The 13,256-nt window shown below is 41.1% G+C and overlaps 1 protein-coding gene across 1 annotated transcript; it reads right to left on the bottom strand.

Annotated features, from left to right (window-relative positions):
- Window positions 1–1,678: 1,678 nt before the first annotated feature.
- Window positions 1,679–12,485, bottom strand: LOC109168048. Its single transcript, XM_019317102.1, has 2 exons — window positions 12,446–12,485; window positions 1,679–2,313 (listed from the first exon to the last, which is right to left on the bottom strand). The coding sequence occupies exons 1-2, from the start codon at window positions 12,483–12,485 to the stop codon at window positions 1,679–1,681; spliced, it is 675 nt and encodes a 224-aa protein (XP_019172647.1).
- Between the last annotated feature and the right edge of the window lie 771 nt (window positions 12,486–13,256).

The following is a 13,256-nucleotide window of genomic DNA, read 5'->3' as shown; positions in this document are numbered from 1 at the left end:
CATGGCCACTACGAGGACCGCATCTGTACCTTGGTGATTAATGTCCCATACCATTAATCGTGCAATCCAGGTACGGCCAACACACACATTTCCATCACAGGAATCAATCAATGGATCACAACAAAGATATGAAACCATACTCAATCAAGGAAGGATTACAATCCAACAACAACGATAGTCAACACAAGTTGCTATCCACAATAGGAAAGAACAAACCACACACGCTAGCATTTCAACTCAAACTAGCATGCTTATCAAACGGGTAAACAAAACATAGTTCCGAAGTACATACAAGACTCATCATGGTTCAACGAATCACAAGGTTGAACACTTAGCACGATTCAAGACACCAAATCCTACATGGATTCCTAACATACCGTTCTAGACATATGAAACATCAAGAAGATATTCAAATAGCCCAACAAAACAACATCGGGAAGTCAAAACATCAATTACCAAGTCAAAAGAATCACGGGGAACAAATCCCCGACCGACCACCATTGTGTACCCCGCGGGTGGGGCCACGGGTAGACCTCCGCCCGTGGTTCCACGCGTGGGTGGGGCGGCAGGTGGTGCTCTACCTGCCGTTCCACCCGTGGGTACATCCCTGTACCACAAATAATCCCTTCGGGCATTTTCAACACCAAGTCCAAATTCAAGTCCAAAACACCCAAAATCTCACAAAATACAACAACATGACTTGAATCCAAGAAATAGCCAAGCATTGGCATACAAGAACCCTAATAACAAGCTCTAGATATGTAGTCTCACAAGACAATGCATCAAAACTCACATTTCATAGCAAAAATCACATGTAGAAGTCAAGAAATCATCATATAGGTAAGAAAATAGATTTTGTACGGCATGAGTTACCTCTTGTAGCCTAAACATACACTTTTCACACCCTTAAAGCTTCTCCTAAAGCTCTCCTTCAACTTCAACTTTAAGAACACACCAAAAGACAACAAAGATTCTATCTTTTAGAAAAGACACCTAAAACGGTATTAAAAACACTAAGGAACCATGAATCTTACCCTCCCTTATGCTCAAGGTTAAGAAAGTTTAAATCTTGGAGACTAACTTGAAGAATCTTGAATTGCCCAAACTTGGCTTGAAGAAGACGCTAGCTATTTTCTAGAGAGAATGAGGAACTTTTCTTTTTAGGGTGTTAGGGAAAAGAAATGAAAGATGACTCTAGGTTAGCTTGGGATACAAACATAAGATGAAAAGTCTTCTTTAACCTTACTAAAGTGGAAAAGTGTAAGGAGACAAGGGAACAATTCACAAAGCATAGAGTACAACCCATTGACTTGGATTGACTAGTCAATTTCTAGTCCTCCGACTATTGAATTTCCAGGATTTTAGAAATAAATTACCAATTAAGCTAGGATTAATTATCTAATTAATCCTTAAATAGAATTTGGATTTACGGGGTGTCACATGTATAGACATCGGAGTGGCTCAACATCTGTTCGTCCGGAATAGCATGCGAGGAAGCACCCGTGTCCGGGTACCACGCATTTGCCGGCGTGACGCCGACCGGATTCTCGCCTGAAACTGCCATGTTGGCGTGCGGCGGCAGGCGTTCACTGTACCTTTTGTAGAAGAAGACCGTTGTATGGCTATGGGATTGACAAATCTAGCTACGAGGACTGCCACGACCCCCACCGCGACCGCCTCAGCCACGGCCTCCTCCGCCACGACCACCTCTGCCGCCGTCGTTCGAATTCTGCCTCCCGCCGGAATTGGAATTCCTGCGACCTGCAAAGAAAGCCAAGGGAGAGCCAGTGGCTTCTGGATGGTCGACGGTCGGAAACTTGTTAGAGTTAATGAACTCGTGCGCCTGTAGCAAGTCCGACAGTTGCGAAAATGTGATGGGAGTACCAGTCACAGTCAGGGAGCTAGCCATCAAATGATAATCTGGTTGGAGCCCTCGGAGGACGTACAGAATCTGTTCATCCAAAGAGAGTGGCCGGCCGGCGAGAGATACGGCCTCAACCAGTTGTTGCGCCCTTCTGAAATATTCAGCCGGCGATCCGTTCCCTTGCCTCAGCGTCTGGAACTGCCCTAATAGGCTGAGACAGCGAGCTCGCATGGAGGAGTCCAAAGCTGAAGTGATAGAGGGCCACACCTCCCGGGCGGTGTTCTTGCCAACGGTGGGGTGCATTACCTCGTCGGAGAGGGAGGAGATGATCAGCGACAGGATCGACTGATCCTGCTGTATCCACGTGGTGTAGGCTGGATTTGGTGCCGTGGTGGAGCCGGTTGCAGTGGCCCGGAGTCGCCGGACTGTGGAGCGACGATGATGGTGGCCTGTAACACCCCAAAAATTTAAAACTTTGAATGCTTATGAAATAAAGGCAATACTAACATTAAATCAAGAAACAGAGCAAAACTAAACATAAGTGTTTGGGTGCTATGCCACATCTGAGCTGGAGAAGTCAGATGCACAGGCTAAACTATCTAAACATCATAAATCCTTGAATCAATGTCAAGTACATCATCATAGCTCGCAGGCCGATAAGGAACTAAACTAACTAAGCCTCGGGTCCTCTAGCTGTAACACCCCGAAATTTCAAAAACTTTTAAAGACTGTATAGCAAAGGTAAATGATCATAAATCCCAAAACGTTTATAAGAACACGGGGTGTTATGCCACCCCTGAGCTAGAGAACTCAGGTACACAAGCTAAATTCTAAAACCTCAAACAGTATCAATACAAAAATCATGGCACGCAGGCCGAATGGGAAAACTATCTAATCTACGCCCCAAGCCTCTAGCGCGCTCCGGTGATCTACTCGTCTGTGCCTGAAAGCCAAATATATCTGTTCAGCGAGAGATGCTGGTAACCCACTCCAACGTGTTGAAATACAATACATATAGATATATACATAGATATATGAAAAACCATTTCGAAGCATGAAGATATATCCTAAGAGACTCTAGCTTTCAAAACGGGGATTAGACTCGACAGATAGGGATAAGCACAACCAACAGTCATAATCAAGAATGCACAATTCACAGGCGTAGGGAACAGATTCGACAGATAGAGATAAGCACAGCCAATAGTCATAAACAAGCATATACAGTTACTAGTATGTATCCTAGGGTCACGCTTCCATAACAATCCAATCACCCATACCTTATCACATAGCACACTTTGTTGGCGCCATAGGACCAATCGCATGCCCATACATAATGGTCAGCGCATGTAGCTCTGACACGGCCCCGCAGCACCCTGCCCCGTATCGCAACACGGAGGGGTCGATCATAACTGACCGATGAACCACAGCTCATCATAGTTTGATCGCAACCAAACAGTGGACCGCAGCCCAAGAGTAGTCATCTGACCGCAGCCAGGAATATGAACCGCAGCTCATGTAAAACGTTTGATCGCAACCAAACGGTGGACCGCAGCCTGAGAGTGTAAATCTGACTGCAGCCAGCTTCTGAACCGCAGCTCAGGAATAACCAATTCGATCGCAACTGAATTGGGGTAACATGCACACATAACACATAGCAAACACATGCAACCCACATTGGCACATTGGGGAGGAGAAGAAATCGTATAACGAAACCTATGCGTGATCATTCACATACTAAGAATAGTCCTAAGGGGTTCATACTCCTTAGGCCTAGGTCAACGGGATACCAATTCCACTATCATGCAATATATAAGACTTATTCAACCTACGAATGGTACCCGATCATCGAACTAGACATAGGCACGATAGACGGAGTCTGTTGGGACGCCACGGGGGTCGGGGGAACATCAAACGGGGGAGCCGAAATCCTAAGGTGGGGTAAAATCCAGCGGGTAGCCGGTGGGTGAGGGGTCACCGGCCGGCTGCCCGCCGGCGTCGTGGTTCCGGGCAGCTGCCCGCCCGCCGGCTGCCCGCTGCCGGCGACGTTAACATTGGCCACGGGTAGGTGGCAGGTCCCCTACCCCCCACTGACTCTTTTCATCACGGAAAATGCCCTGGGAACCATTGTGGAACCCGAAAGCATGCTTAGACACTTTCAAACGCAATTGACAACAACACGTAAACAATTAACGGATCCAAAAGCAAGAAACATACGGCACATAACCTATCATGCTTTTCTAAACATAATCAACGCCCAAACATGCGAATTCCCACCCAATACACCAAGAATAGTACCACACGAGTTTTACGATACAACCTAGGGTTCTAATTACTTTTAAATCAACAAGGACACAATTCATCTTCTAATGTCAAGATTCGGTAGGGATACCACATAAACATCAAGAACATTATACAATTATCAAGAACATCATATAATCATCAAGAACACCATATAATCATCAAGAACCTCTTTTCATCACCAAGATCATCAAGATTACCCATGGAATCATAACACCAATTATCAAGATCAATATAACAAATCATCAACACCCAGGAATATGGGGAAAGCCTAAGAGGGGAGTCATAGCTATGAAAATAGGTTTTGTTGAGACATGGGTTACCTCTTAGCCTTAATTAATTCCTTGGCTATGAAGGGTCTTTCTTTAAGCTTTCTTCTTTCTTGATTTCTCCTAAGGGAATTCTTGGAACTTCTTGTGTGGTGAGAGATTATTGTGGTGGGGGTTCTAGGTGCCTCCTATGTCCCCTATTTATATATCTATGAGTCCTAATTAGGGCCCAAATACTATAGGCTTGCTAACTCTATTCCTTTTGGGACTAGGGGTTGGGTTTAGAGAAGGGGGCCCACGGACTATGGTGGGCCTTTTCCAATTTAATTATTGTAATTTAATTCTTTCTTTGGATAATTGGTTAAATGAATAATTGGTTTTAAAGGGGTCGTAACACGGGGTGTTACACTAGCGCGCTCCAGAGCTAGTCATCTGTGCCTGAAAGCCAAATATATCTATTCAGCGAATAATGCTGGGAACCTACTCTAACGCGTTAAAATACAATATAGGTATATATATATATATATATATATATATATATATATATATATATATATATATATATATATATATATATGGAAGGGATCAGGTGCATTTGTTGCTTCCCATGCGGATGTGCGGTGAATTAATGTGCGTGAGGTTTATACTTAATGTGCGTGAGATTTGTACTCAATGTGCTTGAGATTTGTACTTAATGTGCGTTATGTTAATATGCGTGAGTTTTGTACTTAATGTGCCTGAGTATTGTGTTTAATGTGCGTGAGATTTGTGCTTAATGTGCGTGAGTATTTCAAAATTACGAGCTGAGGAAGCAGAACAGAAACTCACGTACATTAATGCCCAAGCTTCTTGTTACTTCTTCCTTCAATTTGGCCATGGATTCTGGATTATCAGCTACCTTCGGTGCAGTTGAATGTTTATATAAATGACGCACGCACAGTAAAATTTGCACAGTAGCTAAGTGTGGATTTCTGTTGTATTATTCCCATAATTCTTAACCACCATAGCCCGCCTCCACATCATCATCATCAGGGAGGGGGCAAATGGCTATTAGGGATGCGGGAGAAGCTATATATATACATATATATATATATATGTATATATATATATATATATATATATATATATATATATATATATATATATATATATATATATATATATATATATATATATATATATATATGGAAAACCATTTTAAAGCCGGAATAGATATCTACTTATGAAACTCTAATTTAAAACCGAGAATGGACTCAATAAGTAAGGGTAGGCACATTCATCAGGTATAATCACGCATATAAAGATACTATCATACACCATAAGGTCACAAGACTATTTCACATCATTCATATCAGTATTCAATCATTATTTCAACACGTAAACACGTTTGGTGGTGCCGCAGGACCCTTCACGCGCCCATACACGAAGCGCCAGCGCATATAGCTCTGGCATGGCCCCGAAGCACCCTGCTTGTACCGCAGCACAAGGAGATTGATCGCAACCAATCGATGAACCGCAGCTCATTTATAACGTTTGATCGCAACCAAACGGTGGACTGCAGCCCGAATAGTATGTATATCTGATCGCAACCAGATTATGGACCGCCGCCCTATATATAAATTTATATACCTATCCGATCGCAACCGGCCAGGTTAACAGCCGATAGTTCTCAACCCATCCAAGCACATGCAACCCACATTAACACATAAGGAGGGGGAAATCATACATATATAACTTATGCGTGGTCAACCACATTACTAGAGATACGCCTAAGGGGTTCATGCACCTTTCTCCTAGGCCAATGGGATACCAATTCGACTAGCATGCAATACATAAGACTCTCTTATCCTACGAACGGTACCCGAAACATCAAACTAGACTCAGGCACGACAATGGGACACCATGGGACATGGGGAAACATCAAACGGGGAAAACCACCATGTTCCACACTGGAATTCCAGCGAGTGGCCGGCGGGTGGATGGCCACCCGCTGGCGGCACATCACGAGGCAGTGGGTGCCCGGCGGGCAGTTGCCTACCCGCCGGCTGCCCGCTGCCAGGCGGTCCCATGGGGCAACAGATAGGTGGGGGGTACCCCCTGCCCCCACATATCCCCCACTAACTCCTAGGTAATAATTCGGTCCCGGGATCCCTCGTGGAACCCGAAACCGTGTCCAAACACACTTAAACACAAACGACGACACCACGTAATCAAGTAATGGATTAAATCCAAGAATCACATTAAATACATCCTAACACGACTCCTAAACATGCCAAGACTCAATACCCGATCATTCAAAATCCCACCCAAACATACCAAGAATACCACAATACGAAATCCACGTTTTTAACCCTAGGGCTCTAGTCATAATTAAAACACAAGATTATTTATATAATTTATCTTTAGAATCAAGAACATCAAGATTATCACATAAGTATCAAGATCAACACATAAACATCAAGATTATCTCATAAAATCAAGATCATCATATCAATCTCAAGAAAAGCCTTATCACGATGCAAACACAAAATCATATATCAAAGGAGCCAATGAAGGAGATTATAGCAAGGAAAATAGATTTTATTGAGACATGGATTACCTCTTAGCCTTAATTAGAATCCTTGGCTACAAGGTTCTTTCTCTAAGATCTCCTCTTCGTGATTTCTCCGACGTTTGGTGATAGGGGAATTCTTGGGAATTCTTGTTTGGTGGAATCTATTGTGGTGTGATTTCTAGGTGCCTCCTAGGTCCTTATATATACTTAAGAGTCTTAACTAGGGTCTGAATGGTAAGGATCTACTTATTATATTCCTTATAGGACTAAGGATTTGGTTTAGGGATAAGGGTCCATGATCCATGGTAGACCCTTCTTAATTAATTAAGGGAATTCAATTCTCTTTTAATGGTAAGCAATTAAATAATTAGTTTGGGATAGAGGCCGTAACACGCGGTGTTACACCCTCCCCCCCCCCCCCCCTTACAAGAGGCTTCGTCCCCGAAGCCTGTGCGTGGATCCATTCTATCACCCCTGGGCGTCACGCATTTGGCATCACGCATAAGTGGACTATGCGTCAACTGGATGTCCACAACGCATTTTTGAATGGGCACATTGACGAAGACATTTATATGCGCCAACCGCCCGGCTACACAAACTGAAATTTTCCTGAACATGTTTGTAAGCTACAGCGGTCTTTGTATGGCCTTAAGCAGGCCCCTCGTGCGTGGTTTAAAAGACTACACAATTTTCTCTTAAAGGTGGGATTTCTTCCGTCCAAAACGGATGTTTCCTTGTTTATTTTTTACTCTGGACAGGTCCGGGCATATGTGTTAGTCTACGTGGATGACATCCTTCTACTAGGCAATAACTCAGATATGGTCCAAACTGTCATGACCCAGCTGTCATCTACTTTTCACATTCGTGATTTGGGGCGGCCTCGGTTCATTTTAGGGATTGAGGCGACTTACAGCAATGATGGCCTGATGCTTTCCCAACAAAGGTACATGACCGAACTCTTGCGCAAAGCCGGCATGGAATCTTGAAAACCGCTGTCAACTCCAATGGCTCTAGCTACTTCGACTCCTACTGCGGGGTCCCCACACCTCGATGATTCGACCCCATACAGACGCCTGGTTGGGTCCCTGATGTATCTACTAATCACTCGTCCGGATCTAACTTTTTCTGTGAATCGACTGTGTCAATTCATGCATGCACCGCCACAGGACAATTGGGCGTCACTCAAACGGGTGTTGCGCTATGTGCAAGGCACGCAGAGTCTGGGACTTCGTCTCACACAGTCGTCTTCTCCGGTTGTGCATGCCTTTTCTGAATCAGATTGGGCGGGATGTTCTCTGGATCGAAAATCCACCGCTGGCTACGTCATGTTTCTAGGCCCGAATCTTGTCTCTTGGACGTCTAGGAAGCAACGGACTGTAGCACGGTCTTCTACCGAAGCCGAGTACAAGGCTCTTGCCGACGTTGCTGTCGAAGTCACATGGGTCCAGTCCTTGCTACGCGAACTTGGTTTGATTTCCCGACTTTTCCGGACCTCTGGTGCGACAACTTAGGTGCAACATACCTGTGTGCTAATCCGGTGTTTCATGCCCGGACAAAGCACGTTGAAGTCGATTATCACTTCGTTCGGGATAAAGTGACAACTGGAGCTCTAAAAGTGAACTTCGTCTCAACCAATTACCAGCTCGCCGACATCTTTACCAAACCTCTCTCCTCAGCTCGCTTTGGTGATCGACGGTGCAAGCTTGGCGTGGTCCCGTATCCCGCTTCAGCTTGAGGGGGAGAATTAGGCAGTTAGTTTTGGTAAGACTTTTATGTGTAGTTAGAGACTAATAAGGAGTGGTTATCTATTTCCTTGTTAACCACTTGTGTATAAATAGCGTTGTATTCTCTTGCTCTTAAATCATCAATAAATTATAAACTTCATATATATATATATATATATATATATATATATATATATATATATATATATATATATATATATATATATATATATATATATATATATATTATTCTGATCACTATATTATTCAAATATGATAATTTAAAAGTATCATCACTATAAGGAATTGCAAAATATAATTTTAACTAATTTTTTAAATTTTGTACTTAACAATATTTTAATATTGGGCATAGATTTTCGCGCATCGCACGTACAAAATGCTAGTGTATATATATATATATATATATATATATATATATATATATATATATATATATATATATATATATATATACATGTATATATATATACATGTATATATATATATACATGTATATATATATATATACATATATATATATATATACATGTATATATATATATACATGTATATATATATATACATGTATATATATATATACATATATATATATATATATACATATATATATATATATATATATATATATATATATATATATATATATATATAGAATTACATTCAGATACAATTTTTCAAAAAAAAAAAAAAACATTCAGATACAAGCAACCCTTAAAATACAAACGTGTGGATTAATTGAGATCGTTAGATTTTGAGGTTGGATGGATAAGATTGATTTAATTAGTTATGGAGAATTTAATTACCGTGCGCATGTTTTTATGTTTAGGGGGGTAATTTTGGGTATTTACTTTTGATGTAATCGTATCATATTCTAATTCTTCAATCACGAGCCTTGTTTTAGTGTTTATCGCGATCTCTCTCTCTCTGTTTAGCGCTGGCCGAACAAATCTTCTACGCCGGTCGATTCCCTTTCTTCATCAGCATCGGATGATGATAGGAGGTGGGGACCGCAGTGGAGGCAAGCGCGGGGACCACCAACTCGGGATGTAGGTCGAGGTAATTTTTTTCCCTTTTTGTTATTTTCTAATTTTTACCGTTTGTTATTATCTTTTTGTGTTGCGTGGCCGATTGTTTTGGCGGGGGGAGGGGGGTAATGCATGTGTGTTTCCATCGGGGGATGGTGGTTCCTGGTTCGGACGGCGGGATTGGGGGTGGGTTTATTGGATTTAGGGTTTTTTTTTTTCCAATTTTTTTGTACTGGTGCAGTACATTTTTGTTAAATGTTGGGTGGTCTACGTCGATGTGAGATGAGTGTGGGTACAAGGGGCGCGATGGGAGGGGGTGTGGTGGCGGGTGTCTGCGGTGGTGGCGATGCGACGTTGGGAGATTGTTTTCGGGGTCGGGAACTGCCGTTGGGAGTGATAGGGGCGGGGGGTGGTTTCTGGTCGACGTTAGGAGGGGATTGCTTCTGGCCGTGTTCTTCATTTAATTTTTTTTTTCAAAGTCCGTTTTAATTTCATTTTGGGTAATGCTTTTGGGTGCTTCCCTATCTATTTTTGTTGTTGAAATTGATCATGTCTATTTGATATAATGTACTGGTTGTGTGCACTCTTATGTGGACATCATAAGACATAAATCCGAGGAGAGAGTTTATGGGATTGTACAGCTGGTTAATCATAAAGATCTACTTATTTGTTTGTTTTTTTTTTTTTGTTTTAAATTATAAATTGTTGATTTGCATTTGTATTTTGTGTAAAAACCATCCAGAACTAGTTATTTTTTGTTGACGAGTCACCTTTTTCATTGATAAGCAGAAAGGTGAGCTTCCACCGGGCAGAACACCCGTTGCTAGAACGAGCTCGCTGCAGTTTCAAGATGCCGAAATTGAGAAAGAACTGAATGAATTACGGAGGAGGGCCAACGATCTATAGGGATCACGGGTGATCTTTAATCATTTTTCAGACTCTTACACTGCAAGAGATAGTTTAGGGAAAAGCATAAGCAAAATGTTTCCTGCCTCGTATAGTCAAATTATAATCTTATTGTTTTCTTTTTTGACTTTGTATATGGATACAAGTGCAGCCTGGAAGTCTTTAAGGGTTATTGTAGTGTTGTAATTTGTTAATGAAATGGATCAGCTTCACCTAGAATCAGATAATTCAAACTTGGCAGTGGTGAGGTTTTGTTTGACCCTCTTCTTACATTTTCTGCAACTTTGGTTATGCGGGAATGCACCCACGTATTCACACCAGGTCCCAACAAATATATTTTAGGCACTCTGGATTGTTGCTTCATTCATAACAAATTTATGCTTTTAAAATCTCCGTGTTTATTTAGTGCTGAATGTGGGGGTGTGCTATAGTAGTTACTACCGTTACAACCATGTCACGCTTTTGTGTGCACGTATGCCATTAGCAATATTAATAAATACTATTATCATCATCTCTTATTCCTTGCGCACCCCGTGTGCACGGACGCCATTATCTGTGTGCATGCGCATCCCATAACTTAATACACACATTATTAAATTTATGACATTTCAAGCTCGTACAATTCTGCCAACATTATCCAATGGTCTTGCTTAGATCGCTACTAATAATTGAGCCATCCGAAATGTCATGCGTGCACACAAGTTGTGTCTTCCGTGCCTGTGTGCACAAGTACACATTTCTATGTTCACTGCAGTTCCATTACTGTACATCCTGCAGACTAAATTTCAAACCACCAACTATAGCCTTCAATTTATTCAATTGTGCCTTCCGTACCTGTGTGCACAAGTACACATTTTTGTGTACACTGCAGTCCCATTATTGTACATCCTGCAGACTAAATTTCAATCCACCAAATGTAGCCTTCAATTTATTCAATTATGAGTCAGTTGAATAAACAAACAATTTGCAGTCTATTTTCTATACATGCTAAATACTTGTAAAACAGTTTTCTTTATTGCTTTTAAAAAACGGTAGTCTAGTTTTCTGATGGTGCTCTTTTTTCTAGACAATTGCGGTTTTCATGGTGGCCAACATCGTCGCATGTATGACACTTCTTTCTCACTTTATTCTTCTTCTCGGTTGATTTTTCTTTGTTGCTTTTGAGTCTCTTTCCACTATCTTTGTTCTTCGCAACTGTTGGTGCTTTTATGTGTATTTCTCCGGGTGCAATTGCTCCGAGTAGTGATTCAATCATAGATTGGTTGTTGGCATTTTGTTGGGTTTGTTGTCTGGCTCTTTGTAACTCTCCTTTAATTGCTGCAATGTTGACAAAATTTGTTCTATCTTATCTGGTCATCCATTTTTTTACCCTGTTAACCACATCAACATTATTACGTCAACATTAAATTCCAGGACGTCAGTCCATGCACCTACAATTCGTAGTAATCCAAAAATTAAAAATACAACATACTCGTGCACAGAAGTTTGTTCTGGTGCGCACATAGTTATCCCTAGTCACACCTATGTGCACAGACACCCATATGTGTGTGCACAGTTAGTATACTAATATTATGTACTCTCCAGTACACAACCTATTGTCTCGATCGGATTAGGCTTCTAAATTAATCATATTCATTAGTTCAAAGCTCAAAAGGACGCATAACATAAAAATCCAAAGTTTTCCCCCTAACATTGCAATTACAATCCGTATGCATTAATCATACTTTGTAGAATTACGCTCAGTAGCCATTCTATAAAGGTGAAAATCAGTTGGTGTTCATTACCTGAGTTGGGTGTCTCCATGTCAACAGTAGTCACTTCCATCTCTTCTCGCCTCGTCGCTTTGTTCGAATCCCGTCTATGCAAGGGCTGGGCGATTACAAGTACGCAGACAATTCCTACCGTAATTATACTTCATCAATTATGGTGTAATATCCATAAAAATAATAATTCATAATTAGATTCGTATTGTAATCCCATAATTACCCTTTTTTATAGTAACACAGATTCTTTAATTACTTGCTTTCCTTTAATCTGATCCGTCAATCTACTCTAATCCAATGGTCCAAATTTGTCCACACGTTTATATTTTAAGGGTGTTTGCATGTGAATGCAACCCTATATATATATATATATATATATATATATATATATATATATATATATATATATATATATATATATATATATATATATATATATATGGGGGTTTCTTGTGCGGTTATTTGCTCAGGTGCGGACGTGCGGTTTAATATGAGCCGTTGTTCAACTCTAGATAAACGGCTCAAATCAACGAAAAAAAAAAAAAAAAGGATCCTTTGGAGGGAACCAAGCAACTTAATCTTAAGCATGAAAATGGCGCACCTTAAGTAAAACCTCGCACTTTAAGTACACAAACCACGCACCTTAAGAACACAAACCACACACCAAAGATTTTAAAATGGAGCACCTTAAGTTTTAACAACTTACGCACCTGAAGCATAGAAATCACACAGCTTAAGAATGAAAATAACGCACCTTAAAAAGGAAAACCATGCACCTTAAGCTTCAGGTTGACGCACCTTAAGTTTCAACAACTACTAACATTAAGCACAC

Source organism: Ipomoea nil, unplaced genomic scaffold, assembly GCF_001879475.1.
Source record: "Ipomoea nil cultivar Tokyo-kokei standard unplaced genomic scaffold, Asagao_1.1 scaffold3172, whole genome shotgun sequence".
NCBI lineage: Eukaryota > Viridiplantae > Streptophyta > Magnoliopsida > Solanales > Convolvulaceae > Ipomoea > Ipomoea nil.
This window is presented reverse-complemented; position numbering and strand designations above follow the sequence as displayed.